Source organism: Oncorhynchus mykiss, chromosome 15 (assembly GCF_057628025.1).
Source record: "Oncorhynchus mykiss isolate SJ-2025 chromosome 15, ASM5762802v1, whole genome shotgun sequence".
In the NCBI taxonomy this organism is placed as follows: domain Eukaryota; kingdom Metazoa; phylum Chordata; class Actinopteri; order Salmoniformes; family Salmonidae; genus Oncorhynchus; species Oncorhynchus mykiss.
The window spans coordinates 46,305,882-46,333,099 of record NC_143036.1 but is presented as its reverse complement, the minus strand read 5'-3'; the positions used below and the strand labels follow the sequence as shown (position 1 = coordinate 46,333,099).

The following is a 27,218-nucleotide window of genomic DNA, read 5'->3' as shown; positions in this document are numbered from 1 at the left end:
GTTTTGTGATTGTCTCCACCCCCTTCAGGTGTCGCTTATTATCCCCGTGGTTCCTGTCTCTCTGTGCCAGTTTGTCTTGTATGTTTTTCAAGTCAACCAGAGTTTTTCCTCCTGCTTATATTCTCTTTTGCTAGTCCTCCCGGTTTTTGACACTTACCTGTTTTCTGGACTCTGTACCCGCCTGCCTGATCATTTTGACTGTCCTGACCTCGAACCTGCCTGCCACCCTGTACCTCTTGGACCCTGAACTGGTTTTGCCTGTCCACGACCATTCTCTTGCCTACCCCTTTTGGATTGTTTAATAAATATCAAGACACAAATCATCTGCCTCCCATGTCTGCATCTGGGTCTCGCCATTTGCCCTTATAGTACGAACTGGCCATGACAGACCCAGCAGACTTGGACCAGCTCCGCCACACTGTCTCCCTGCAGGGAGCCACCATTTTGAGGCATGAAGAGTTACTGCAGGATCTTGTGGAAGGACTTCGTTCCCTGACGGAACACCACGACCAAGGGTTTAAGTCTATTATGGAGCAAATCGGGGAGTTAGCTCTTTGGCAGCCTGCCACCTCTGAGAACCCCCAACCACCCAGTAACTTTTTCCCTAATAGTGCTGAGTTTGTACAGCCTACCTCGGCTCCCCAAGAACCCCGCTTACCTCCTCTGGAGTGATATTCTGGGGATCCTGGTACCTGCCAGGGTTTTCTTTCTCAGTGCTCTCTTATTTTAGAGCTACAGCCATCTTCGTTTCCTTCGGACCGATCGAATATAGCGTATATTATTACGCTATTGTCAGGAAGGGCGCTCTCCTGGGCTACGGCAGTTTGAGCACAACAATCCGACATTTGTCATCATCTGGAGGATTTCATGGCAGAGGTGAGGAAGGTATTCGATTCTTCGGTATCCGGGAGAGGCGGCCCGAAAACGTTTTGAATTACGTCAAGACTTCCGTATTGTGGCAGACAACGCTGTTGACTTTCACACATTGGCCGCCGAGAGTGCCTGGAATCCAGAGTTTCTTTTCGATACCTTTCTTCAAGGATTATCTCAGGTGGTGAAAGATGAGCTAACTGCTCGGAAATTACCGGTGGACCTCGATTCCCTCATCGCCTTCACCATTAGAATTGATGGACGTCTAAGGGAATGCAGGAGTGAGAGGAGGTCTGGCCTAGGTCACACTCGTACATCTGCTGCGGCTCGCTCACCTCTGAAGGAATCCGGAAGTCACGGAAGGCTGTTTTTTCGAGAGAATCCAAAGCCACCGAGCTCCCTCTAGAATCATCGGCGACGGGTGAGTCAGATACTCCGAACCTATGCAACTGGGCAGAGCTAGGTTATTGCCTAGGGAACGTTCAAGTAGGCTAAGTTCCAACAGTTATCTGTACTGTGGGGCTGCGGGACATTATATAGCCACCTGCCCAGTTAAGAGACCTATTTTTGTAGTAGGTACAAGTACTCTGGTGAGCCAGACTGGTAATCCTCTAAATCCCATCAAGCACACTCCTTTTTTTGTGATACTGCTGTGGGGAGACCAGTCTAAATCTCTCCGGGTGCTCATTGACTCTGGGGCGGATGAGAGTTTTATGGACGCTACCCTAGTTTCTGAATTAGGTATCCCTCACGGACGCTAGAGCACTGAGCGGCCGCTCCATTGGTAGAGTTACCCACAGCACTGTTCCTGTTTACCTGCGGGTTTCAGGAAATCAGTGAGGCTATACAGCTTCTCCTCATTGAGTCTCCCCATGTTCCTGTTGTTTTGGGATTTTCTTGGCTCAAAAAACACAACCCCATTATTGACTGGACCACAAGTTCCTTCCTGGGTTGGAGTCCGTTCTTCCATTGCCCTAAAGCAGTGCAGCCTTCCCCGAGACGGCCTCCTCAGGGCTTAACAGAGCCTTTTTGGATCTGAAGGATCGGTTCACCACAGCACTCATCATCCGTTCCGTCAATTTGTGGTAGAGGTTGATGCTTCTGATGTTGGAGTGGGGGCCATCCTGTCCCAGCGATCTGCCCAGGACCAAAAGCTTCATCCCTGTGCCTCCCTGTGCCATCGTCTCAATCCTGCAGAGAGGAACTACGATGTAGGCAACTGAGAACTCCTGGCGGTTAAGATGGCATTGGAAGAGTAGAGGCACTGGTTGGAAGGAGCAGAACAGCCATTCCTGGTCTGGACCGACCATACAAATGTTGAATATCTCCGTACAGAAAAGCGCCTTAACTCCAGGCAGGCCCGTTGTGCTCTCTTGTTTACAAGATTTAACTTCACAATGTCCTACTGCCCAGGGTCCAAGAATGTGAAGCCTGATGCCCTCTCCCGCCTATACAGTTCCTCTGCCAAACCCTCAGTCTCCGAAACCATTCTCCCTACCTCATGCCTTGCAGCCTCAGCGGGTTGGGGTATTGAGACCTTGGTTCACAAGGCACAACATTCCCAGCCTGGACCTGAAGGGGGACCAGCTAGCCTGCTGTTTGTCCCTAACTCTGTCCGGTCCCGGCTCCTGGAATGGGCTCATTCCTCCAGGCTGACCTGTCACTACCTGGAGCCGACAGCTGGTCTGGGTGAAGTATGCAAGAATTGGAAGTCTACGTACCCTTCGACGTTCATCTGCCACTGTCGACGTACCTGGAGAATTGCTCGGGCAGCACTTCTCAAGACCAATTCCAGGTATCGTCAACAAGTGGACCGCCGCTGGACTCCAGCTCCCGCTACCGCATTGGCTGTTCGTATGGCTGCCCACACTGGACCTGCCCCTTCTGGTAGAGTCCCTGCAAATTGTCCCCTCGTTTTATTGGTCTGTTTCCCATCTCTAGAGTCCTTAGTTCCACTGCTGTCCATCTCTTTTTACCCCGTACCCTCCGTATTCACCCTATGTTCCATATGTCTAGCCCATGTCTCACAGTCCTTTGTTTTCTGTCCCCAGGCCCCCCTCCCCGTGTCATTGATGGCCATCCGGCATACACGGTGAAACGTCTCCTGGGTGTTTGACCACTGGGCAGGGGTTTCCAGTATCTGGTTGACTGGGAGGGTTACGGCCTGGAGGAGAGGTGCTGGGTTCCCACTAGAGACATCCTGGATCCAGCCCTCATCGCCGACTTCCACCGCCGACACCCCGGTCAACCAGATTTGCGCCCAGGTAGGACGCCAGGTGGTGCCCCTACAGGGGGGGCACTGTCACACCCTGATCTGTTTCACCTGTCTTGTGATGGTCTCCACCCCTTCCAGGTGTCACTTATTATCCCTGTGTTTCCTGTCTCTCTGTGCCAGTTCGTCTTGTATGTTTTTCAAGTCAACCAGTGTTTTCCCCTATACTCTTGCTTCTATTCTCTCTTGCTAGTCCTCCCGGTTTTTGACCCTTGCCTGTTTTCTGGACTCACCTGCCGGACCATTATGACTGCCCTGACCTCGATCCTGCCTGCCACTCTGTACCTGGACTCTGAACTGGTTTTGACCTTTTGCCTGTCCACAACCATTCTCTTGCCTACCCCTTTTGGATTGTTAAATAAATATCAAAACTTAAACCATCTGCCTCCCGTGTCTGAACCTGGGTCTCGCATTGTGCCGTTATAGTCTATTCTAGAATAGGAGTGGTGTACATGTGAAAATAAAGATAATTATTTTGTTACTGGGAAAAAGGAATCCATGGATCTACACATTCTGCCTGGCTCATAAATGCAGACAAAGTGCTGGACATTTTTGAAGGAGATAATGATCTAGGGTTTGAGCGGTTCAAGACTGGGTTGATCACACAATTCAAGTCCCCTCCAAAAATTAAATAGTGTGAGTTGAGATTGGGCAGCAAATAAATAAGTTTGTTAATAAAATCAACATCATCCCAATTGGGAGCATAAACATTTACAAGCAAAACAGAAGTGTGAAAGAGAGAACCAGATACCAAAACAAAATGCCCCTGTGGATCCGAGATGATGTCAGCAGTGGTAAATTGTACTTTCTTATGAATAAGTATTGCTGTTCCCCTTGCCTTAGCATTGGATTTTTAATGGAATATTTGCCCTACCCAAGCTTTACGGAGTCTACCATGATCTGCTGCACACAGATGTGTTTCTTCTAAGAATGCAATATCAGTTTTTACATTCTTAAGATGAGCAAATACTCTAGCCCGTTGAACCGGGCCCTTCATTGCCTTGACATTCCAGCTTGTAAACCTAGTAGCTGACCCCCCAACTCCCACCCCAATATCTGAATTGTCAGTCATTAAAAATTGCTCCCAATTATTAACAGAATGATTTACAACAACAGTTTTAAATTGTATAAACTCAGATTTTGACGGTTCACTCAATAGTCAATCAGTTACATCCTTCATTGGCTTTAACAACCGCAAATAACCAAAAAAAATGCTTATGTTGGTCAAGACTTCGGCCCATGGGTTGTGTTAGGGGTGCGTTCCACGCTCCCAAAGCCGCACCGCGCAACTGCATCCACAGGTAGTAAAATATGATACTCAGGCGCAGTGCGACCACAAGGACTACAGCAGGGAATGCACCACACAAACACGAATGCCAAAATATTCCAACGTCAATGAATCTCCGTAGAGGCGAAAGCTAAATATATCCTAACACCCACTCAAACAAATAAAGGCATTACAGTCACATGAAAGCAAATGCAAACAAGAAAGTAACCCGAGTCAAACTCTGAGATTGTAGCATTAGCAAATAACGTTAAATGAATAGCTAATGCCAATTTAGTTCAAACAAAAACAAACTCACGTTAGATATTTAAAATGTGTTACTAGTACCAGCTAAGCTAGTCAGTCAGCCAATGTTACATACATGGATACAGGTCTTCAGGTCTTCATTCAGTCGATTTTAGATGTAGCTAGCTAGGTAGTATATCTCAGCTAGCTAGCCGCTAGAAATGGTGGAGAATTGCCTAGCTAAATCCACCGCCACATTCAAATAGCCCAGTCAGTGCTTGAGCGTAGCTAGCCATGCTAGCAAGTCAGCCCAATGTTCCTGTTGTCTGAAATCTTCACAGCCAAGTATATATGTAATACAGATATCCCTGGGTGCTCCTGGAGTTAAGCATTAATCTTGTTGTCATGTAAATATACATAATAAAAAAATTGTGTTAGCTAGCCAGCCAGATAGTAAACAGTCAAATGTGTCAAGCCAGCTCCCGCAAACCAGCCAATTTGATTGTGATGTATTAGCTAAAGTTGCCAATAATCTCAGTCAGATTAAACTAAATAAAATAAAGATGTCATCGGGTGCTCCCGGAATGAGAAAGAAAAAAACATTGCTTTGATGTGAAAAGTAATATCCAAGTGGGTGTCATGAAAATCAGTCAGTTCCCAGCTAGAAAATTATCCAGCCACATATTCCTTCCGCCATGGCCAGCCAACCGGGCCGCTTCCTCTATCAACTTTACTCTATGCATCAGAAGTTTCTAAAGCCATTACATAATTTTTAGGAATTTTCCGAGCTGTTTAAAGGCACAGTCAACTTCTGACCCACTGGAATTGTGATACAGTGAGTTATATGTGGAATAATCTGTCTGTAAACAATTGTTGGAATTACTTGTGTCATGCACAAAGTAGATGTCCAAACTGACATGCCAAAACTATAGTTTGTTTACAAGAAATTTGTGGAGTGGTTGAAAAACAAGTTTTAATGACTTCAACCTAAGTGAATGTAGACTTCCGACTTCAACTGTATGTGAGAATGCTATTCATTGACTACAGCTCAGCGTTCAACACCATAGTGCACTCAAAGCTCATCACTAAGCTAAGGACCCTGGGACTAAACATCTGCAACTAAACTTCCTGACGGGGTGCCCCCAGGTGGTAAGGGTAGGTAACAACACATCAGCCACACTGATCCTCATCACAGGGGCCCATCAGGGGTGTGTGCTCAGTCCCCTCCTGTACTCCCTGTTCACTCATGACTGCACGGCCAGGCACGACTCCAACACCATCATTAAGTTTGCCGATGACACAACAGTGGCCTGATCACTAACAATGACGAGACAGCCTATAAGGAGGAGGTCAGAGACCTGGCCATGTGCTGTCAGGACAACAACCTCTCCCTCAATGTGATCAAGACAAAGGATATGATTGTGGACTACAGGAAAAAGAGGAACGAGCACGCCCCCATTACCATCAACGGAGCTGCAGTGGAGCAGTTTGAGAGCTTCAAGTTCCTTGGTGTCCACATCACCAACAAACTAACATGGTTCAAACACACCAAGAGGTACCGGAGCACCAAGTCTAGGTCCAAGAAGCTTCTAAACAGCTTCTACCCCCAAGCCATTAGACTCCTGAACACCTAATCAAATGGCTACCCAGACTATTTGCATTGCCCCCCACCCCCCTTTTACACTGCTGCTACTCTTTGTTGTTATCATCTATTATTTATATTTTACCCCCTTTTCTCCCCAATTTCGTGGTATCCAATTTTAGTAGTTACTATCTTGTCTCATGGCTACAACTCCCGTACGGGCTCGGGAAAGACGAAGGTCGAAAGCCATGCGTCCTCCGAAACACAACCCTGCTTCTTAACACAGCGCACATCCAACCCGGAAGCCAGCAGCACCAATGTGTCAGAGGAAACACCGTGCACCTGGCGACCTGGTTAGCGTGCACTGCGGCCTGCCACAGGAGTCGCTAGTGCGTGATGAGACAAGGATATCCCTACCGGCCAAAGCCTCCCTAACCCGGACGACGCTAGACCAATTGTGCTTCGCCCCATGGACCTCCCGGTCGCAGCCGGCTGCGACAGAGTGTGGGCTCGAACCCAGAGTCTCTGGTGGCACACTGCACTGCAGTGCCCTAGACTACTGCACCACCCAGGAGGCCAGTTACTGTCTATTCATAGTCACTTTAATAACTCTACCCACATGTGCATATTACCTCAACTAACCGGTGCCCCTGCACATTGACTCTGTACCGGTACCCCCCTGTATATTGTCTCGCTATTGTTATTTTGCTGCTGCTCTTTAATTACTTGTTACTTGTATTTCTTATTCTTAACCTGCATTGTTGGTTAGGGGCTCGTAAGTAAAGTACACCTGTTGTATTCGGCGCATGTGAGTAATACAATTTGATTTGATTTGACTTGAAATCATTGGCCACTTTAATAATGCCACTTTAATATTGTTGGCATATCTTGCATTACTCACCTCATATGTACAGTATATACTGTATTCTATACCATTTATTGCATCTTAGCCTATGCTGCTTTGTTATTGCTCATACATATATTTATATATTCTTATTCCATTCCTTTACTTAGATTTGTGTGTATTAGGTATCTGTTGTGGAATTGTTAGACATTACTTGTTAGATATTGCTGCACTGTTGGAACTAGAAGCACAAGCATTTCGCTACACTCGCAATTACATCTGCTAACCATGTGTATGTGACAAAATTTTTTTTACATGCAGATGTATGCAGACGATACACTCAAAATGTATGTTCACTCAAAAAATAGGCAACAAGTTGTTAACAAGTTAACTGAAGCTACATTATGGTACACATTTCTAAATGGATGACTGATTCTTGCCTGCATTTAAATATCGACAAGACTGTTTGTATGTACTTCTCTAAGAAATCAATTGATTCTTCGCAACCAGCTGTTCTTGTTAATTGGGAGATTCTGAAAGTTGTGTCTAACTTCAAGTATCTCTGCATAATTTTGGACTCCAACTTGACATTGAAGAAACGGGTGAAGAAGGTGGTTAACATTGTCAAGTTTAGGCCATCCAACTTTTGGTTTATAAGACTTCCTCTGGAATGCATGTTATGATCAATATATGCATGTTATGATCTTCTTACGTCTGAGATATTGCCTCACATGCTGGTCACAAGCAGGAGCTACTACTCTGACACCCATTGAATCACTCTACAAACAAACCAAACAGTTACCACCATTGTCACATCATTCACAAAAATCATTGATATCATCTGGATAGCTTTAAGCAGTATGTAGATGCAAGCTTTGTCTTTAGGATCTTGCATGGTCTTACCAATCCACCCCTATGCCGGCATAGCATGCTCATGGAAAGCCCCTCCAGGATAACAAGTGCAGCAACTAGAGGGGATTGTGTTGTCCCTTTTCAACACAGTAAAATCGGTCGATCGGCCTTCTCTGTTAGAACTACAATATACTGGAATCTAATGCCCATGGACTTGAGAAGCTGCACTGATTATTGTACTTTTAAATGTAAATTGAAAACATGGCTCAAATCCATCCAAACCTATACACATGTCATCTGTGGTTCCTCATAGGTAAGACAACAGTTGATGATATTTTTTTTATTATGAATAAGTTGTTGTTAGAATGATATATTATTGGATGTAATGTTTTTGTATTGCTTTGGTGAGTATTTGCATTGTGGCTGTGTAATTGCCGTTACCTGCCCAGGGGCTATTGGTGCAAATTAGCTTTTGGCTAACCCCGGCACATTTACATGGATGTTGCATTATTGTAAATTGATGTTGATTAATGTGCATTGTCCCCTATAAATAAATACATTTAGAACAATAGTGTAATAATGAAGAATTGTGGGCATTGTGGGCGGTCTAATTATTTTATAATGAAAGGCTAGAAATGGTAAAAAAATTCCCCTCAGAGAGCCAAATAAGACACTGAGTACAACACTATGTGTGTAGTTCACAATGACAAGCCAAACTAAATGCTGCAGAATTTAGATGAGTTTGAGTCGGATGGAGGATCAGATATTGAGCTTGAAATCGACGTTGTAAACAGATGAAAGAGCATGGATTTGGAGTCATTTTGGTCTGATGGGTATGGGATGGACCTTCAGAGAAATGATGCAACACCTGCGGCAGGTATACAGGAAAAAAGGCCTATGAAACCTGTGTGCAGTGCAACTGATTTGTTTGTAGGGCTTGCTCACACAAAGCCCCAAAGCTGTGTGCTGACTGTGGACCCAAGCATAAAGAGAAGACGAGATTGATTAATGCGTAAAGGCACTGGTATAAGGGCACAATTATCCCATACAATCAACAAATGCCAGTTGTTATATCTTGCCATTAATATTTTTCCACTAATATTTCTTTATGCAATTCATCCTTTACAATTGTCCAGGTGGTTTTGTTTAGGAATAAAGTAATTTCACCTGTGACCTGGCTGGTTATATTATTATTATCTTTTCAGTTTCTACTTTGTCAAAAGAAACTGTAACTGGGCTTTATTAATTACTATAACTATATTACTAATCGAATCTACAAATAAAGTTGATCAAATGGATTACACTGTAATGTTTTTATTGTAAGGGAAAACAAAAATAGGATATAGGCCTGCATTTATTCTAGGACTTTGTAGATTTATACAAAACATATCATTGACTCTATCTAAACAAACAACCTTTGTTGTTCATTTTTTAAATGTATAGATTTCCACAAATATTTCTTCATCCAATTAATCCTTTATGATAGTTTATGCACTATTTATCAAGTGCTGGTGCTTATGTTTGCTGTATCTTGCGGGTTGATATGCATCTGATGCATATGCTAAAGGAGACGCCTGGCAAAGTTCTCAAGATTCTCTATCGGGTACTTATTGGCTGAAAGCCCAGGCGGTTCTAGTGTTAAAGGCCAACTCACAGCTACCACTCCCCCATCTCTCAGACTGTATTCTCTCTTTCTCTCTGTCTGGTCCTGCTCTACTTTCTCTCTCCGTCACTACATCTCGTTTCTGTTTAGATTTTTCTTATTGGTCAGTCTGAAGCATTGTTCTTTGTGCCATTTCGCTTCCTTGTGACATTTTTAAAGTATTGCACTGTAGGGAATAGGAAGCCATTACACAGCTATAGCCATTAAGCCTGTAACTGTGTTACCAGTTCAGTGGGTTGGCTGGAGTAGGCCTATACACTGGATGTACATTGTACATTGTGAATGTGAGGATGGCTGAGAGAGTGTGACCACTATTAGCTACTGGATCTGCATCCCAAATTACACTCTATTCCCTATTTAGTGCACTACTTTTGAGCTCGGCCCATATGGTGCAATTTGTGATGCAGGCCTACTAAGCCTGTGGCTCTGCTCTGGGCAAGGGTGCCTGTTCACTACAGCAGATAAATAATGTAACATGAACATATTGATTTCAAAGGTTCCCTACAGTTCCATGTAGCTTTAGCTCAGCCAATGTGTCTGTGTACGATAACAAGTAAGCAGGAAGTTCCATGATGGTACAAACACACAATGTTAAAGGCTCACCATCGATCTCCACCTGCTCCCATTTCATTAACTCTTTAATTAGTCTCTCCATGTCTCTCTCTCTCATATATAATATATACTCTAACTCAGATTGATTTATGCAGGGCTGCAGTTTTGCCAATGATTTTCTCTGAGACGCTTGTGTCCATACTAATCCAGATTCTCAGAATTGCTTTCCAACCAGCCTCTCCTCTGGTGCCATTAAATGTGTGAGTGTGTGTGTGTGCTTGTCAAAAATTGAACGCTATTCTGATCGTGTGTGGGATCTTCTCTCTAAAGTCTAGTCCAGCTTTGACCGAGTAACAACAACCATTCGTCTCCTCAGCTCTCTGTCTCTCTCGTTCTTTCTCCCTCACTGTTTCCTTCTCCCTCTCGCTCTCTCTGATGAAAGATCAGATTTACATTAGATGAGTTCAAGAAACAGCCTCATAGAGTTTAAACAGGGCTACTGCAACATCGTCTCTTTAATAAAATGTTCAGCAGCACTATTCAAAAAAGCTAATTCAATAAATATAATAAATTACATTTGTAAAGCATTTTTTATTATACAAAAATAATCTAAATACTTAAAATAAAAATATAAAATAGAGAAATAGTAAAACGTTATTTACAGTTGAAGATGGAAGTTTAAATACACTTTAGCCACAATTCCTGCCATTTAATCCTAGTAAAAATTACCTGGTTTAGGTCAGGTAGGACCACCACTTTATTTTAAGAATGTGAAATGTCATAAAAATAGTAGAGAGAATTATTTATTTAAGCTTTTATTTCTTTCATCACATTCCCAGTTGGTCAGAAGTTTACATACACTCAATTAGTATTTGGTAGCATTGGCTATAATTGTTTAACTTGGGTCAAACATTTCAGGTAGCCTTCCACAAGCTTCCCACAATACGTTGGGTGAATTTTGGCCCATTCCTCCTGACAGAGCTGGTGTAACTGGTTTGTAGGCATCCTTGCTTGCACACGCATTTTCAGTTCAGCCCACAAATTTTCAATAGGATTGAGGTCAGGGCTTTGTGATGGCCACTCCAATATCTTAACTTTGTTGCCCTTAAGCCATTTTATGGAAGTATACTTGGGGTCATTGTCCATTTGGAAGACCCATTTGTGACCGAGCTTTAACTTCCTGACATGTCTTGAGATGTTGCTTCAATATATGCACATCATTTTCCTATCTCATGATGCCATCTATTTTGTGATGTGCACCAGTCCCTCCGTGCTTCACGGTTGGGATGGTGTTCTTCAGCTTGCAAGCATCCCCCTTTTTCCTCCAAACATAACGATGGTCATTATGGCCAAACAGTTCTATTTTTGTTTCATCAGACCAGAGGACATTTCTCCAAAAGTACGATCTTTGTCCCCATGTGCAGTTGCCTCACTGCGGGAGTCCTGCCAGAGCTGGAGTAGCCTCCGGGCAGCCTCTCCCCGGAAAATGTGGCATCAAACACCATCTTGAATCAGAATGCAGCCCCTCTCTCCCCCTCTGTCCTGTCTTTCAGAGAGTGAAATGGGGTTTTCCTCCTTCTCTGGGTCCAGTCCAGCTTCTTCACTTGTTTAAAGGTCAACTCACAGCTACCCCTCCCCATCTCTCTGACTTTATTCTCCCTTGGTTACTGTCTTGCCCTTACTCTCTCCCCCCATCATTCCATCTCATCTCAGATTTTTTTCATAGGTCTGTCTGAATCAAGCTCTTTCTCTTTTCCTCCCTGGCCATTCCCTCTCTCTCCCTCCTTCCTTCAACCCGCCTCTCTCTGTAGATCAGCCTCTACTACCTCCACTCCCACCTTCTCCAGTGTCCATCCTTCGCTTGGCCCGATTGGCTATAGGCAGTCTTAGTGACGAGGCTCTACTTCTTTCATCGCTGCACCTCATTGTTATCCTTCTTTCTATTCTGACCCTTCTTTCCTCTCTCATCCCTCTTTTCTGTATCAACCTAACTCACAGGATTTAACACAAAACATGTCTGTTTGTTATGTTAATATAGCACTGTGTAGAAAGGGCAGGCCCACTCTTGTACTGTAGATGAAAACGGAGAGTTCCAAATGTGTTTTCCCATACAGTGGGAATATACAGCATACTGTAGGTGAAAAGGGGTGAGTCATCAAAATATGCATTTTGTCCATGTAGATACAGCATTCTGTAGTTGTATTTCTGCTTGTCTGATCTTTTGATGTTATCCTCCTGTGATACAGTATTGTCTTGTTTGCGTTGCCATGGGATGTTGGAAGTAAGCAATTTGTCGTCGGAAGGCTCATACTGTCATCTCATCACTCTAACCCCCACCCTCTCCCCCTTCTCTCCTCTCTCCCTACCTCTTTGCCGTTCTCTTTCCAACCCTCAATTCCTCACTTTCTCACCCCTCCTCTCTACCCCTCCTTCGGCACCCCTTTCTCTCTTACCTCTCCCCCTCTCTCCATCGAACCCCCTGCATCCTCTCCACCTCTTCTTCCCCTCTCTACATCCACCCAACCGCCTCTCCAGTACCCCGGGGCAGCGATGGACCGCGTCAGCTTGCTGTGGCGTCTACGTCGCCGGGCTCGTCGCGGGGCGCTATGTATGGGCCTCTTCTGCATCTCCATGGCAATGCTCTATGCCCTCTGCGCCGAGAACAGCGTACCCGTCACCGATGCTATCTTCGGGGTGCGGGCACGGACCCGCGCCCAGCCCCGGGCACACTCCATCATCAAGGTCTGTTTGTCTGTCTAGAGTGGTCAGGGAGCATCATCAGCAGAACATGAGCATGTCCGAAATGGCCTATTCCCAATTTAGTGCACTACTTTTAAACCCATCGGACATACTCAAAGCCATAGGCTCATGAATCCTCACACTGTATCATACAATAGAATCTATCCATTCTTCTATTTCATGTAATCTTCTTCTTCCACAGGTGCTGAGAGGTGGGGCCAAGCCCATGTACCTCGACCCCCAGAAGCTCCCCGGCGTCATCCCTGGCAACGCCCACCGTCCAATCCCAGTCCTCTCCTCCCCAAACCACACACAGGAAGTCACAGCTAAGGAGACACACCCCAAACACCCCAAGAGAGAGCGAGAGTCATCGGGATTCTTCGCCTGGCTCTTGCCGCGCCCCTTCAGGCGGGCCATGGAGACCCTGTTTGGGGGCCGTCGCCGGGGGGAGCTTAGTGGAACAGTCGGGGACGCAGAATTTTTTGGTCCTCACAGAGCTCTGGGGGAGGTCTGGGACGACGAGATGTCCAGTAGCATGCTGGGGAAGAGGCTGAGGAAAGTGGTGCAGAACTATCAGGTGAGGGGGATAGAGAAGAGAGAAAGAGTCCAGCTAGCACATAGCGTGTATTACTTTAACAGAACGTTTCCTAAAAGGAACTTAAAACCAATCAGAATTCTGAAGGAATGTCAATGTCATGCTGGAAAATGTTTTTGCCGAGGACGCTCCGCAAAAATAGCCTATAAGGCAGCCTTTTCCCTATAATGTAAACTCCAACAGAAATAACTTCAAATTAAACAAAGGTTGCTAGCCAACTAGCCTGCTAATGTCAACCCTACTACCCTGCGAATTGTAGCACTACCAGCCTGCTAACGTTTATTGATTGCGTAAATCAACCAGTTGCTAACAACACTTAGCTGACAGCCAAAGTTTGAGAAACGAAATGCCATCTAACCAGTTATCAAATAATGTTACCAGTATATGCAGTTATCTTAGCCAACAAGCAAGCCAGCTAAAGTTTGTTATTTTAGCCTGCTAGATAGCCTAGCCAGCTAACTAGCCTAGCTAGCCAACCACCAGGGTTGTCATACAGTATATCACAAAATTGAGTACACCCCTCACATTTTTGTAAATATTTGAGTATATCTTTTCATGAGACAACACTGAAGAAATGACACTTTGCTACAATGTAAAGTAGTGAGTGTACAGCTTGTATAACAGTGTAAATTTGCTGTCCCCTCAAAATAACTCAACACACAGCCATTAATGTCTAAACCGCTGGCAACAAAAGTGAGTACTGTAATTTATGGACTATTAAGCGCACCTGAATATAAACCGCACCCACTGAATTATTAAAACATATGTATTTTGTACATAAATAAGCCGCAGGTGCCTACCGGTACATTGAAACAAATTAACTTTACACAGCCTTTAAACGAAACATGTCTTGTAACAAAAATAAATAGGCTTTAACGAAACACGGCTTGTAACAAAATTTTTAAAAAATAGCAGTAAACAGTAGCCTACCAAGAAAGTCATTGGTCACTATCTTCCTCCTCCTGTGCAATGAAACCACTGAAGTCATCTCCTTCAGTGTCGGAGTTGAATAGCCTCAGAATTGCTTCATCCGATGTTGGATCGTTTTCATTGTCGCTCTCGTCACTTTCATCCGGAGGCAAATTCCCCGCTGAGCTCATGCTGCCCCTTCAACACGCAGCAGTCAAGCCTTTCGAAACCCGTTGATGATAGTGGATTTTTTGACAATGCTCCATGCTGTCAGGACCCACTGGCAGACTTGACCATAAGTTGCTCTTCACATGCGGCCCGTTTTAGTGAAGGATTTCTCCCCATCCAAGCCTCCCACTGAACACGGAGCGCCACCTTAAATGCACGATTTACACTGATGTCGAGTGGCTGCAAATACTTTGGGCCAGCTTTTCTTCCCTCTGAAAGCTTTTGTTGATTTTTTGCACTGAGTCAGTTCCTCACGCTGCTGTTTCCAACGTCTTATCATTAAGGCTCATTAAGGCCAAGCTCCCGTGCAGCATCTCTATTTCCTTTTCCAACAGCCAGATCGATCGCCTTCAACTTGAAAGCTGCATCATATGCATTTCTCTGTGTCTTTGCCATGATGAGGGTGACAAAATTACTACCGTAATCAGAATGATGGGAAGTTTGAGCGCGCTCGATTTACGTCACATTATGTGATGGTGCTCAGTTTTTTGGCGGCATGAATCTTGTGAAAGCGGGAAAAATCCATAAATTAGCCACGTCATTGTATAAACCACGAGGTTCAAAGCGTGGGAATAAAGTAGCGGCTTATAGTCCGGAAATTACGGTACACCCCTAAGTGAAAATGTCCAAATTGGGCCCAATTAGCCATTTTCCCTCCCCGGTGTCATGTGACTCGTTAGTGTTACAAGGTCTCAGGTGTAAATGGGGAGCAGGTGTGTTAAATTTGGTGTCATCGCTCTCACACTCCCTAATACTGACTGGTCACTGGAAGTTCAATATTCAACACTCTTCTAAAGATGATGCACAAGAAAGCCTGCAAACAGTTTGCTGAAGACAAGCAGACTAAGGACATGGATTACTGGAACCATGTCCTGTGGTCTGATGAGACCAAGATAAACGTATTTGGTTCAGATGTGGTTCAGATGTGTGTGGCGGCAACCAGGTGAGGAGTACAAAGACAAGTGTGTCTTGCCTACAGTCAAGCATGGTGGTGGGAGTGTCATGGTCTGGGGCTGCATGAGTGCTGCTGGCACTGGGGAGCTACAGTTCATTGAGGGAATCATGAATGCCAACGTACTGAGACATACTGAAGCAGAGCATGATCCCCTCCCTTTGGAGACTGGGCCGCAGGGCAGTATTCCAACATGATAACGACCCCAAACACACCTCCACGATGACCACTGCCTTGCTAAAGAAGCTGAGGGTAAAGGTAATGGACTGGCCAAGCATGTCTCCAGACCTAAACCCTATTGAGCATCTGTGGAGCAACCTCAAACGGAAGGTGGAGGAGTGCAAGGTCTCTAACATCCACCAGCTCCGTGATGTCGTCATGGAGGAGTGGAAGAGGACTCCAGTGGCAACCTGTTAAGCTCTGGTAAACTCCATGCCCAAGAGGGTTAAGGCAGTGCTGGAAAATGATGGTGGCCACACAAAATATTGACACTTTGGGCCCAATTTGGACATTTTCACTTAGGGGTGTACTCACTTTTGTTGCTAGCGGTTTAGACATTAATGGCTGTGTGTTGAGTTATTTTGAGGGGACAGCAAATTTACACTGTTATACAAGTGTTGTCACATGAAAAGATATACTCAAATATTTACAAAAATGTGAGGGGTGTACTCACTTTTGTGATATAGCTAAGTAGTAAGCCAGAGAATAACACCAACTAGTCTACAGGGGCAGGAACCACAGAACACAAAAAAATGCCAGCAGATATAAAGTAGAGAGAGCAGAGACTTACCGATTGATGGCTAAGTTAGCTACCAAAGAAGGGCCAAGAAGGGGCACTTCAGAGGGAGAGGATATTCCAACGGCCGAGGGAGAGTCAGCTAATCCAATAGCGATATAGTGAGGTAAATCCAAAATCGATAGATTCCAGAGGCAATAATCCAGAGGCGGCGTTGGGTACAGGAGACGAGGGGAAGAGTGAACAATAAGACAGTGATCGGAAGAAGGCTCCAGCAGATGGAAATGATCACAGCAGCACAGTCATTCAACTACTGTACCGCGCTAGTACTAAGCCAGGGTTGGAAAACGCTGGTAGCCTACTTCAAAAGAGAACAGGATGAAAAGTTGACCAAGCAAATTGGAGGATGAAAAACAAATAAGAACAGGTGAGGTACTAAGCAATTAGAGTATGCAGATTTTCCACTTTTCTTTTGATCCACAAGCAAGTCTGCCGGTGGTGCAGGAGAAGTCAGAGCTGCCAGGAGATACCGACCCTACCATCAGGCTTGTTTAAAACAATAATTTTTGTCCTCATGCTAGCTAGAAGTAGTCACTGCAGCTAAGTTTGACCACACTGAGTTGTTACTTTGGTGAGTAAAAACGCAGGGTTCAAACTCATTCCAGGAAGGGCCGACTGTCTGCAGGTTTTCGCTCCACCCTTGTACTTGATTGATGAATTAAGGTCACTAATTAGTAAGGAACTCCCCTCCCCTGGTTGTCTAAGTCTTAATTCAAAGGAAAAAACAAAAACCCACACTCGTCCCTCGTGGAATGAGTTTGACACCTCTGCTTTAAAGTCATATTCTCAAATTGTTCCAAGAAAATGTATAAAAAACACTCTTCTGTGGGAATTTCAGTACTTCAGCATAACATTTCGTACAGGTTTCATCATGGTTCTTTTTAAAGAGGCAATCTGCAGTAGCTACATACATTTTTGCCCAATTGATTTTTGAAGATTATAATTTATAAATGCCTCATGAGCTTAGTTCAACTGTCGTATCCCATCAGAACCCCAAATATAAGCTTGTTTTACTCCAATGTTTGTAAATAAAGTAAATGTAAACACACACTGTATAGCCTCAAAACATGGTTAAAATTGTAATGTTGGTACAGTGGTTCTTCCTGTAAAAGTTGGGGGCTGCCGCAGAATTCTATGGCATGTTATTTAATTGTCAGCCATTGTTACCATTAATGCTAGTTAGTGATAGTTTGATCATCATAGGGCATCTTTGAGAAGCTTTTGATAGCCTTCAATATTGGCTGTTTCCGTCAGGAAAATATGGCCCTGTACAACATGACAGTAGGCTACAGTAGTCTAACCAATACCCAAACGGAGATTCAGTGAAAATAAAAATCTCATTGACTTATTAAAACCAGTTCCCATGCTTGTCTCAGAGGAGCACGAAACAGTGCTGAAATAGTTGACCACGGCGGGTAAACTATTGTTTCAAATCCTATTGCTTCTAACTTCAATATGCTTTAAATGCCACAATGTCACAAATAATTGAACACACTCAATTCTTAAAACTCTGAGAAGGGTAATAAGAGGTGGTCTGCGCTGCATATTAAACTGACATTCTTATTGCTTTATTGCACGTGTTACTGTGTGTGTTTCGATCCTCTCTCTCTCACACACATACGCTCTTGCTGTCTTGACCTCCGAATGGTCGGCTATGAAAAGCCAACTGGCATTTACTCCTAAGGTGCTGACCTGTTGCACCCTCTATAACCACTCTTTATATTATTTGACCATGCTGGTCATCTATCAATGTTTGAACAGCTTGAAAAATGATCTAGCCTTTATGGCCATGTACTCTTCTAATCTCCAACCAGTTTGGACATAAGTATAACTTTTGTATGATTGACGCCTTTAGTGAGAGGTCTAATGCTTTAATATTTAATAATTTCTGCCCTCCAAATTCATATTCATTATATAAATAGGGCCATGTGGACCTTGATATTGGGGATGCGCCATGTGGCCGTGCCTAACGGGTAAGTGGGTGCGCCATGCGGCTGTGCCTAACGGGGAAAGGGGGGGGGGGTGGAGCCGGTCGGCGCAACCCAGGCAACATGGAGATACAGGGATCCGAGCTCATGCGAGAGCCGAAGCTACCCTTCCGACCCTCCCGGCCCAGAACCCAGCGCCAACGGAAGTGGGAAGTGGAGAGCGTGGGCCCCCTACCCTACCCAGTCCTCAGAGAGGCATAGATACTCCAGCCGTTTACCCTGTGCTTCATTGGTCTGTTTTGTTGGATGGCCTTCCGTTCTGCACTTTTTAGATGGCCCTCCGACCTGCAACTGTTTTCTACGGTTATATATGCGTTCCCATTCTTGTAGTGTATCTTATTGCCCGTTTTACTATCGTCCTGGGCTTATAGATCGAGGCAATCCTTCATCAGATGAACCACAACATGTCGGCTAAAGCGATTTAATTAATGAATGCGTTTGAAAGTTTTTAATATTGTGATAGTGAAGAGAAAATTCGCTTGAGAGGAATTTAACATTAAATTTACACCAACTGGTAGGCTAATCACACAACTGTACAGCTCCCACTGGTGAAGAAAGTTACCCTCTACATACACATTCCTTACCGGAATCTCTGAATGAAAATACTGGCAGATCCATAAAACGTCCTTGTACAGTAGTATACCTAATACAAATTTGGAAGATTCTAAATTAATATCTAAGGGGCTTTTATACAATTAAAATGCAGTAAAACATGTTTTTTTTAATGTATGTTTGTTCAGAGGGCCTCCCGGGTGGTGCAGTGGTTAAGAGCGCTGTACTGCAGCGCCAACTGTGCCACAAGAGACTCTGGGTTCGTGCCCAGGCTCTGTCGCAACCGTCCGCGACCAGGAGGTCCGTGGGGCGACGCACAATTGGCCTAGCGGGTTAGGGAGGGTTTCGCCGGTAGGGATATCCTTGTCTCATTGCGCTCCAGCGACTCCTTTGGCGGGCTGGGCACAGTGCACGCTAACCAAGGTTGCCAGGTGCACGGTGTTTCCTCCGACACATTGGTGCAGCTGGCTTCCGGGTTGGATGCGCGCTGTGTTAAGAAGCAGTGCAGCTTGGTTGGGTTGTGTATCGGAGTTGTAGCGATGAGACAAGATAGTAGCTACTAAAACAATTGGATACCATGAAATTGGGGAGAAAAAGGGGTAAAATCCCCCCTCCAAAATAAAAAAATAAATAAGTATGTGAATTAAGTAGTCTTGCTTGTCTAAAAGTAGCGCAAAACGGTGCTGAAATAGTTGATAATTGTCACATCCTGACCATATAGAGCTGTTTATTCTCTGTGTTGGTTGGGGCGTGACAGTAACTAGGGTGGGTTATCTAGGTAAATTATATATCTATGTTGGCCTGGTATGGTTCCCAATCAGAGGCAGCTGTTTATCGTTGTCTAGGGATCATATTTAGGTAGCCATTTCCGCATTGTGCTTTGTGGGATCTTGTCTTGGTATAGTTGCCTGCGAGCACTACTTTGAGCTTCACGTTTCGTTTTACGCTTTATTGTTTTTGTCTTTGAGTTTTTCTTCCTAAAACAAAGAGGATGGAAACATACCACGCTGCATCTTGGTCCACTCCTTATAACGATCGTGACAGAAGATCCCACCACGACTGGACCAAGCAGCGTGCCCGGGAGGAGATGGCATCCTGGTCTTTAGAGGAGGTTGAGGAGCGAATATCCTGGACTTGGGAGGAAGTCTTGGAGAGATACGAAGGCCTGCCATGGAAGCAGACGGAAGCAGCAAAGGAGGATCAACGACGACTCCGGGGTTCGCAACCACGACGCAAGCACGAGAGGCAGCCCCCAAAAACTTTTCGGGGTGGAGCAACGGGGTGGTTGGCGGAACCAGGTTTCAGACCAGAGCCAACTCCACACACTCGCTTTAAGGAGCGAATGCTATGCAAAAACACATTCACGTTTTTTTTAAAGAAAATGCACTGAAACCAAAATACCTTTAGTTTTGGTGATCCTCTCAGCTCCTGTTCATTTTCAAGTCCTCCGGTGGTTACAGTCCTAACCCTGGAACGGATAGCACCATAGAAAGAAGCTGGCTAATGAAACTGTCTGTAAGCCGGAAAAGGGTCTGCTCGGACCAAAACACACGGCCACCCGGGTTTGCATTGCAAGTGAGTAATAAACTGGGTCAAGATGCCAGCAAAGTAGACCTTTATGTAGTAAAATAAAGGTAAAATTAACATAAATAAATAAAAGACCTACAATGCCTACGGTAGGCCTACAGTATATCTACAAATATTTTTTGAATCTCTACATGTAGGTCTCCTGACTTAAATCCGATCGAACTTTTTTTATTTTTTTATTTTTTAAATTTTTACCCCTTTTTCTCCCAATTTCGTGGTATCCAATTGTTGTAGTAGCTACTATCTTGTCTCATCGCTACAACTCCCGTACGGGCTCGGGAGAGACGAAGGTTGAAAGTCATGCGTCCTCCGATACACAACCCAACCAGCCGCACTACTTCTTAACACAACGCGCATCCAACCCGGAAGCCAGCCGCACCAATGTGTCGGAGGCTACACCGTGCACCTGGCAACCTTGGTTAGCGCGCACTGCGCCCGGCCCGCCACAGGAGTCGCCGAACTTGTTTGTTAAACACGATGGAACTCGTTTGGCATCAACTGAAAACATTAATCCCTAACTCTGCCAAGCCTACAGTACAAGCAAATATGAACTGGTGAAGGCCATCAAGATATTTTGGCTTGAGATATTGACGATACTGTTCTCCCCCTACCCTCCTCCTTGGAAAGAGTCGATTGTCCTGCTAATGACCATAATGGATGGATGGCTTCTTTTGTATTCCAATATATTGAATTAATGTATTAATTACAGTCATTTACCGTTCTCATTCTCAGACTGGAAACGTTGTTTGCGGAGTACACAATCTCAATTTCAAGTCCTTGTTTAAAAAATATATATATTTTAGATATTATTTCATTTCCAAATACCCTAAAATGAGCAGTTAAAATCTGAATAAAGGGAAAAAGGCTATTCTTGAACACAGGGTGAGACAATATCAAATCAAATTGATTTATAAAGCCCTTATTACATCAGCTGATATCTCAAAGTGCTGTACAGAAACCCAGCCTAAAATGCCAAACAGCAAGCAATGCAGGTGTAGAAGAAGACAATATGCCCTTTTAATTTTATATGGCTTGCTATTCCAACTAAAATTGAATATTCTTTTCTCAAATAATTTAAACAGGTCGCTCTCCGCCTATTCTCTCCGCTTATTTTAGTTAATCGCTCTTCACAGACCGTGCTCATTTGAGACCAATACTAGTGATCAATTGTAGAGTCGTGACTTTTATAATCACTTCTATTTTCTATTTTTCACTTCCAGACTATCAGGAAGAATGTTGGTACTTATTTTGATCCAAAGCCATGAATGAGTGAGTCACTCAGCTTCATGTAGGTGCCGAGGCCTGCGCCATCAACTTGATCATTTTGCAGACACCACTTGCTGCTTATAATCAGTCAGCACATACTGTATATCATGGAATATAATTTAACATTTTCATTTTTCTTAGAATAAAAACCTTAGTGTAACAACAGTTTTAGTAAGTAATATGCTACGGTCCAGTTACAGCTCCTTCTGACCAAGTAGAAACAAGTGGGTTTTTTTCGGGTGTGTGTGCAGAACAGAGGAATAGCAATTCTTACACTATTGTTCTATATTCAATCACCTTCATCCTCATCATTCAGTTCAATAAAATTACATTTTGAAGTAGTGAACAATTATCACTTTCCATTTGGTTTATATCGCCCAATTCATTGTCATTCATTTAGTGCCTTAGGACCCAAATGCACAATCAGTGCTCTAACTCCCTCTTGTGGTGTTCTGGAGCAAAGAAGCAGTGACGCAGGGTAATGTACAAAACCACAAAGTCCCAAGGCATAATTTCAAAACATGTAATTGAGGATCCACTGTATCTTGGATAGTGAGTCTTTGCTCATGGATAGCTCTGTCTATGAATTTGATAGTTCCATTTTTCGAGCCCCATCCCTCAGTTTTTTTAGAGAAACAGTGGCGGGAAGTTTGTTATTTATTTTAAATTTCACCTTTATTTAACCAGGTAGGCTAGTTGAGAACAAGTTCTCATTTACAACTGCGACCTGGCCAAGATAAAGCAAAGCAGTTTGACACAGACAACAACACAGAGTTACACATGGAATAAACAATAAACAAGCCAATATCACAATAAACAAGTCAATGACACAGTAGAAAAAAGAAAGTCTATATACAGTGTGTGCAAAAGGCATGAGGAGGTAGGCCATAGTAGCGAAGAATTACTATTTTGCAGATTAACACTGGAGTGATAAATGAGCAGATGAGGATGTGCAAGTAGAGATACTGGTGTGCAAAAGAGCAGAACAGTAAATAAAAACAGTATGGGGATGAGGTAGGTAGATTGGGTGGGCTATTTACAAATGGACTATGTACAGCTGCAGCGATCGGTTAGCTGCTCAGATAGCTGATGTTTAATGTTGGTGAGGGAAATATAAGTCTCCAGTATCAGCGATTTTTGCAATTCGTTCACATCACTGGCAGCAGAGAACTGGAAGGAAAGGCGGCCAAATGAGGTGTTGGCTTTGGGGATGATCAGTGAGATATACCTGCTGGAACGTGTGGTACAACGGGTGTTGTTATCGTGACTAGTGAACTGAGATAAGGCAGAGCTTTACCTAGCATAGACTTATAGATGACCTGGAGCCAGTGGGTCTGGCGATGAATATGTAGCGAGGGCCAGCCGACTAGAGCATACAGGTCGCAGTGGTGGGTGGTATAAGGTGATTTGGTAACAAAACAGATGGCACTGTGATAGACTGCATCCAGTTTGCTGAGTAGAGTATTGGAAGCTATTTTGTAGATGACATCTCCGAAGTCGAGGATCGATAGGATAGTCAGTTTTACTAGGGTAAATTTGGCTGTGTGAGTGAAGGAGGCTTTGTTGCGAAATAGAAAGCCAATTCTAGATTTGATTTTGGATTGGAGATGTTTAATATCAGTCTGGAAGGAGAATTTACAGTCTAGCCAGACACCTAGGTATTTGTAGTTGTTGTCACGTTCGGACCTTAGTTCCTTTGTTTTTATCTTTGTTTTAGTATGGTCAGGGTGTGAGTTGGGGTGGGTATTCTGTTTGTTTTTCTATGTTGGTTTTTGAGTTTGGCCTGGTTTGGTTCTCAATCAGAGGCAGGTGTCGTTAGTTGTCTCTGATTGAGAATCATACTTAGGTAGCCTTTTTCCACCTGTGTTTCGTGGGTGTTTATTTTCTGTTTTGTGTGTCATCACTAGACAGGACTGTTTAGTTTGTTCATTCTTCCTAGTTGTTATTTTGTTTAGTGTTCAGTTTTGATTATATTAAAAATCATGAACACTTACAGCGCTGCACCTTGGTCCTCTTCTCCTTCATACGACGACCGTTACAGTTGTCCACATATTCTAGGTCAGAACCGTCCAGGGTGGTGATGCTAGTCGGGCTTGCGGGTGTGGGCAGCAAACGGTTGAAATGCATTTGGTTTTACTAGCGTTTAAGAGCAGTTGGAGGCCACGGAAGGAGTGTTGTATGGCATTGAAGCTCGTTTGGAGGTTAGTTAGCACAGTGTCCAAGGAAGGGCCAGAAGTAAACAGAATGGTGTCGTCTGCGCAGAGGTGGATCAGGGAATGACCCGCAGCAAGAGCGACATTGTTGATATATACTGAGAAAGGAGTCGGCCTGAGAATTTAACCCTGTCGTACCCCCATTGGGACTGCCAGAGGTCCAGACAACAGGCCCTCTGATTTGACACACTGAACTCTGTCTGCAAAGTAGTTGGTGAACCAGGCGAGGCAGTCATTAGAGAAACCAAGGCTATTGAGTCTTCCGATAAGAAATCGGTGATTGACAGAGTCGAAAGCCTTGGCCAGGTCGATGAAGATGGCTGCACAGTTCTGTCTTTTATCGATGGCGGTTATGATGTCATTTAGTACCTTGAGCGTGGCTGAGGTGCACCCGTGACCAGCTCGGACACCGGATTGCACAGCGGAGAAGGTACGGTGGGATTCGAAAGGGTCAGTGATCTATTTATTAACTTGGCTTTCGAAGATTTAGAGAGGCAGGGCAGGATAGATATAGGTCTATAGCAGTTTGGGTCTTTGAAAAGGGGGATAACCGCGGCAGCTTTCCAAACTTTAGGGATCTCGGACGATATGAAAAAGGTTGAACAGGCTGGTAATAGGGGTTGCAACATTGGCGGCGGATAGTTTTAGAAAGAGAGGGTCCAGATTGTCTAGCCCAGCTGATTTGTATGGGTCCAGGTTTTGCAGCTCTTTCAGAACATCTCCTATCTGGATTTTGGTGAAGGAGAAGGAGGCTCAGGGGAGTAGCTGTGGGGGGTGGGGGGGTGGAGCTTTTGGCTAGGGTTGGAGTAGCCAGGAGGAAGGCATGGCCAGTCGTAGAGAAATGCTTGTTGTCAATTATCATGGATTTATCGGTGGTGACCGTGTTACCTAGTGCTCTTGTTCTCCATGGACTTAAGTGTCTAGTGTCCCAAACCTTTTTGGAGTTAGAGCTACAGGATGCAAATTTCTGCTTGAAAAATCTAGCTTTTGCTTTCCTGACTGACTGAGTGTATTGGTTCCTGACTTCCCTGAACAGTTGTATATCGGGGGGACTATTCGATGCTATGGCAATACGCCACAGGATGTTTTTGTGCTGGTCAAGGGCATGAAACCAAGGCTTTTTTGATCACAGAAGTCAACAAATGAGGGTGCCTGGGGACACGCAGGGCCTGGGTTTACCGCCACATCACCCGAGGAACAGAGGAGGAGTAGGATAATGGTACGGCTAAAGGCTATCAAAACTGGTCTTCTAGAGCATTGGGGACAAAGAATAAAAGGAGCAGATTTCTGGGCATGGTAAAATAGATTCAGGCATTATGTGCAGACAGGGGTATGGTGGGGTGCCGTACAGCGGATGTAAGCTCAGGCACTGAGGGATGATAAGAGAGGTTGCATCTCTGGACATGCTGGGTATAATGGGTGAGGTCACCGCATGTGTGGGAGGTGGGACAAAGGAGGTATAAGAGGTATGATGAGTGGAACTAGAGGCTCCATTGTAAACTTAAACAATGATAACTAGGGAGGTGGGCCTGGCCTGGCTCAGGGATAGCTTTGGTACTGGGTCACTCGGTGGCAGCTAGCTAGCTGTGAAGATCAGGAGTAATGGTCCAGTGTTTACGGCAGGAATCCGGCGTTGTAGTGGAGAAACAGTCCGATACTGGTAGGCTGGTGAGTATTATCCAGGCTAAAAAAAGGGCTGGTATCTGTGCAGAAGGTAAAGACCGCTAGCAGTGGCTAACAATGACTAAATAGCTTGTAGCTAATTAGCTTCTGGTTATAAGGTCTAAATAATTAAAAATAATAGCGGTTCCGTATCACATCGAGTGAGGCAGGTTACTGGAATGTATAAGAGATTGAAATATATACAAAAAAGGGCGAAAATACAAAAGTACACGAGAGAACGAACAAAACACATCTGCACTGCTACACCATCTTGGACTCTATCAAGTACAATTTGTTATTGTTTCAACTGTCGATTGCAGTTTGAAAGTCAGGTAATCAAACTGCGCCGAGAACGTTAAGAAAACGTTACATAAAAACCATAAGAAAACTTTTGTAACGTTCAAAAAATGTTCTAAGAATGTTATTTAAAAACATTTAGATTCCGTTCTTATCATCATCAAAAATATATATATATCCTTTAACTTGTTAAGTGTGTTCAGGTGTGTTGGCCGCACCCACTAATTGGCCACACCTGATCTTAATGAGTGCTTGTTTCCTTTTGAAATGGGCTCTGTTTGAATAGACTAAAATGAAAAACGTTGTATCTGTGAATGAAAGAGGGCATGCTAGCTCCGTCCTGGTGGCGCAGTGGACTAACTCCATGGATAGGGAACAGAATAGTATAGGTTTGAATGCCGTGTTACAATAAAAAATACATGTTTTTGCATGATGAATGCCTGTGTAAAGTTAACAGAAATAAACAAGCAGTGTTATTAAAAGTCTTGAAACATTCAGTGAAGTTATTCAAAAATCTCCAAATAACCTAGAATTTTCATTTTCAGAGCGTTAATAAATCCTCCCAGGAAAACTTTCAAGGATGCAGAATAAAACTAACCCTCTAAACTATGAATAAACGTTCCTAGAACAGGCAACCTTTTCACTTCTGTTCTCGGAACGTCAGGAAACATAGGGCTTTGTTCCCACAACCAATGTGAAACCAAAAACATACGTTTCCACAACTTACAGAGAAAGATGGAAACAGAAAACTGGATTTATTTCATATTTTTTGTCCAGTTATCTTTTCTCTTTTGTCCCTCTTTCCAACTGCCTCTCTTCTTCTCCATCTCCCCCATCTTCTTCTCCATCTCCACCCATCTTCTTCTCCATCGACATTACCGTTCCCTCTCACCATAATATATATCTCTCTCTCTCAGGCGATGAATAAGTATGGTGTGGAGTTCTCTGGTCCTGGGGGCGTGGCCACTCGTCCTAAAGTGAGCGGCTCTGAGTTGCTGTGCCAGCTGAAGTACAAGGTAGACGTTGCGACCCTGACCCCTGACCTCGAGCCCTTCTCCTCTCTGCCCTGGGCGTACCAGCTGCCCCTACAACCCATAACCTCTGACCTTGGACCCTACAAGAGCTGTGCGGTGGTATCATCGGCTGGGTCACTACGCTACTCTGGACTGGGCAAGGAGATTGGTAAGTGTTGTTGTACTAAACACATTAAAGTTGTATAGAAGTTGTGTTATCGTACTGTTAAAAGTCACCTAAGTGTACTTCTAGGTACTAAAATCACCCCACTTAAA

At 44.2% G+C, this 27,218-nt stretch overlaps 1 protein-coding gene and 1 long non-coding RNA gene across 3 annotated transcripts in view; one reads left to right on the top strand and one right to left on the bottom strand.

Annotated features, from left to right (window-relative positions):
• The window catches only part of st6gal1 (ST6 beta-galactosamide alpha-2,6-sialyltranferase 1), a 160,048-nt gene that overhangs the window by 17,387 nt on the left and 115,443 nt on the right, over positions 1 to 27,218 (top strand). For both annotated transcript variants that reach the window (XM_021563263.3, XM_021563264.3), the window contains exons 3-5: positions 12,681 to 12,887; positions 13,087 to 13,461; positions 26,847 to 27,111. In XM_021563263.3, the coding sequence (XP_021418938.1) occupies positions 12,681 to 12,887; positions 13,087 to 13,461; positions 26,847 to 27,111 (847 nt within the window). The remainder of the gene's footprint in view (positions 1 to 12,680; positions 12,888 to 13,086; positions 13,462 to 26,846; positions 27,112 to 27,218) is intronic.
• On the bottom strand, positions 10,628 to 18,224 carry LOC149977927 (uncharacterized). The gene is made up of 2 exons (XR_016486701.1): positions 16,359 to 18,224; positions 10,628 to 13,434 (listed from the first exon to the last, which is right to left on the bottom strand). It is a non-coding gene; the product is annotated as an uncharacterized LOC149977927 (long non-coding RNA).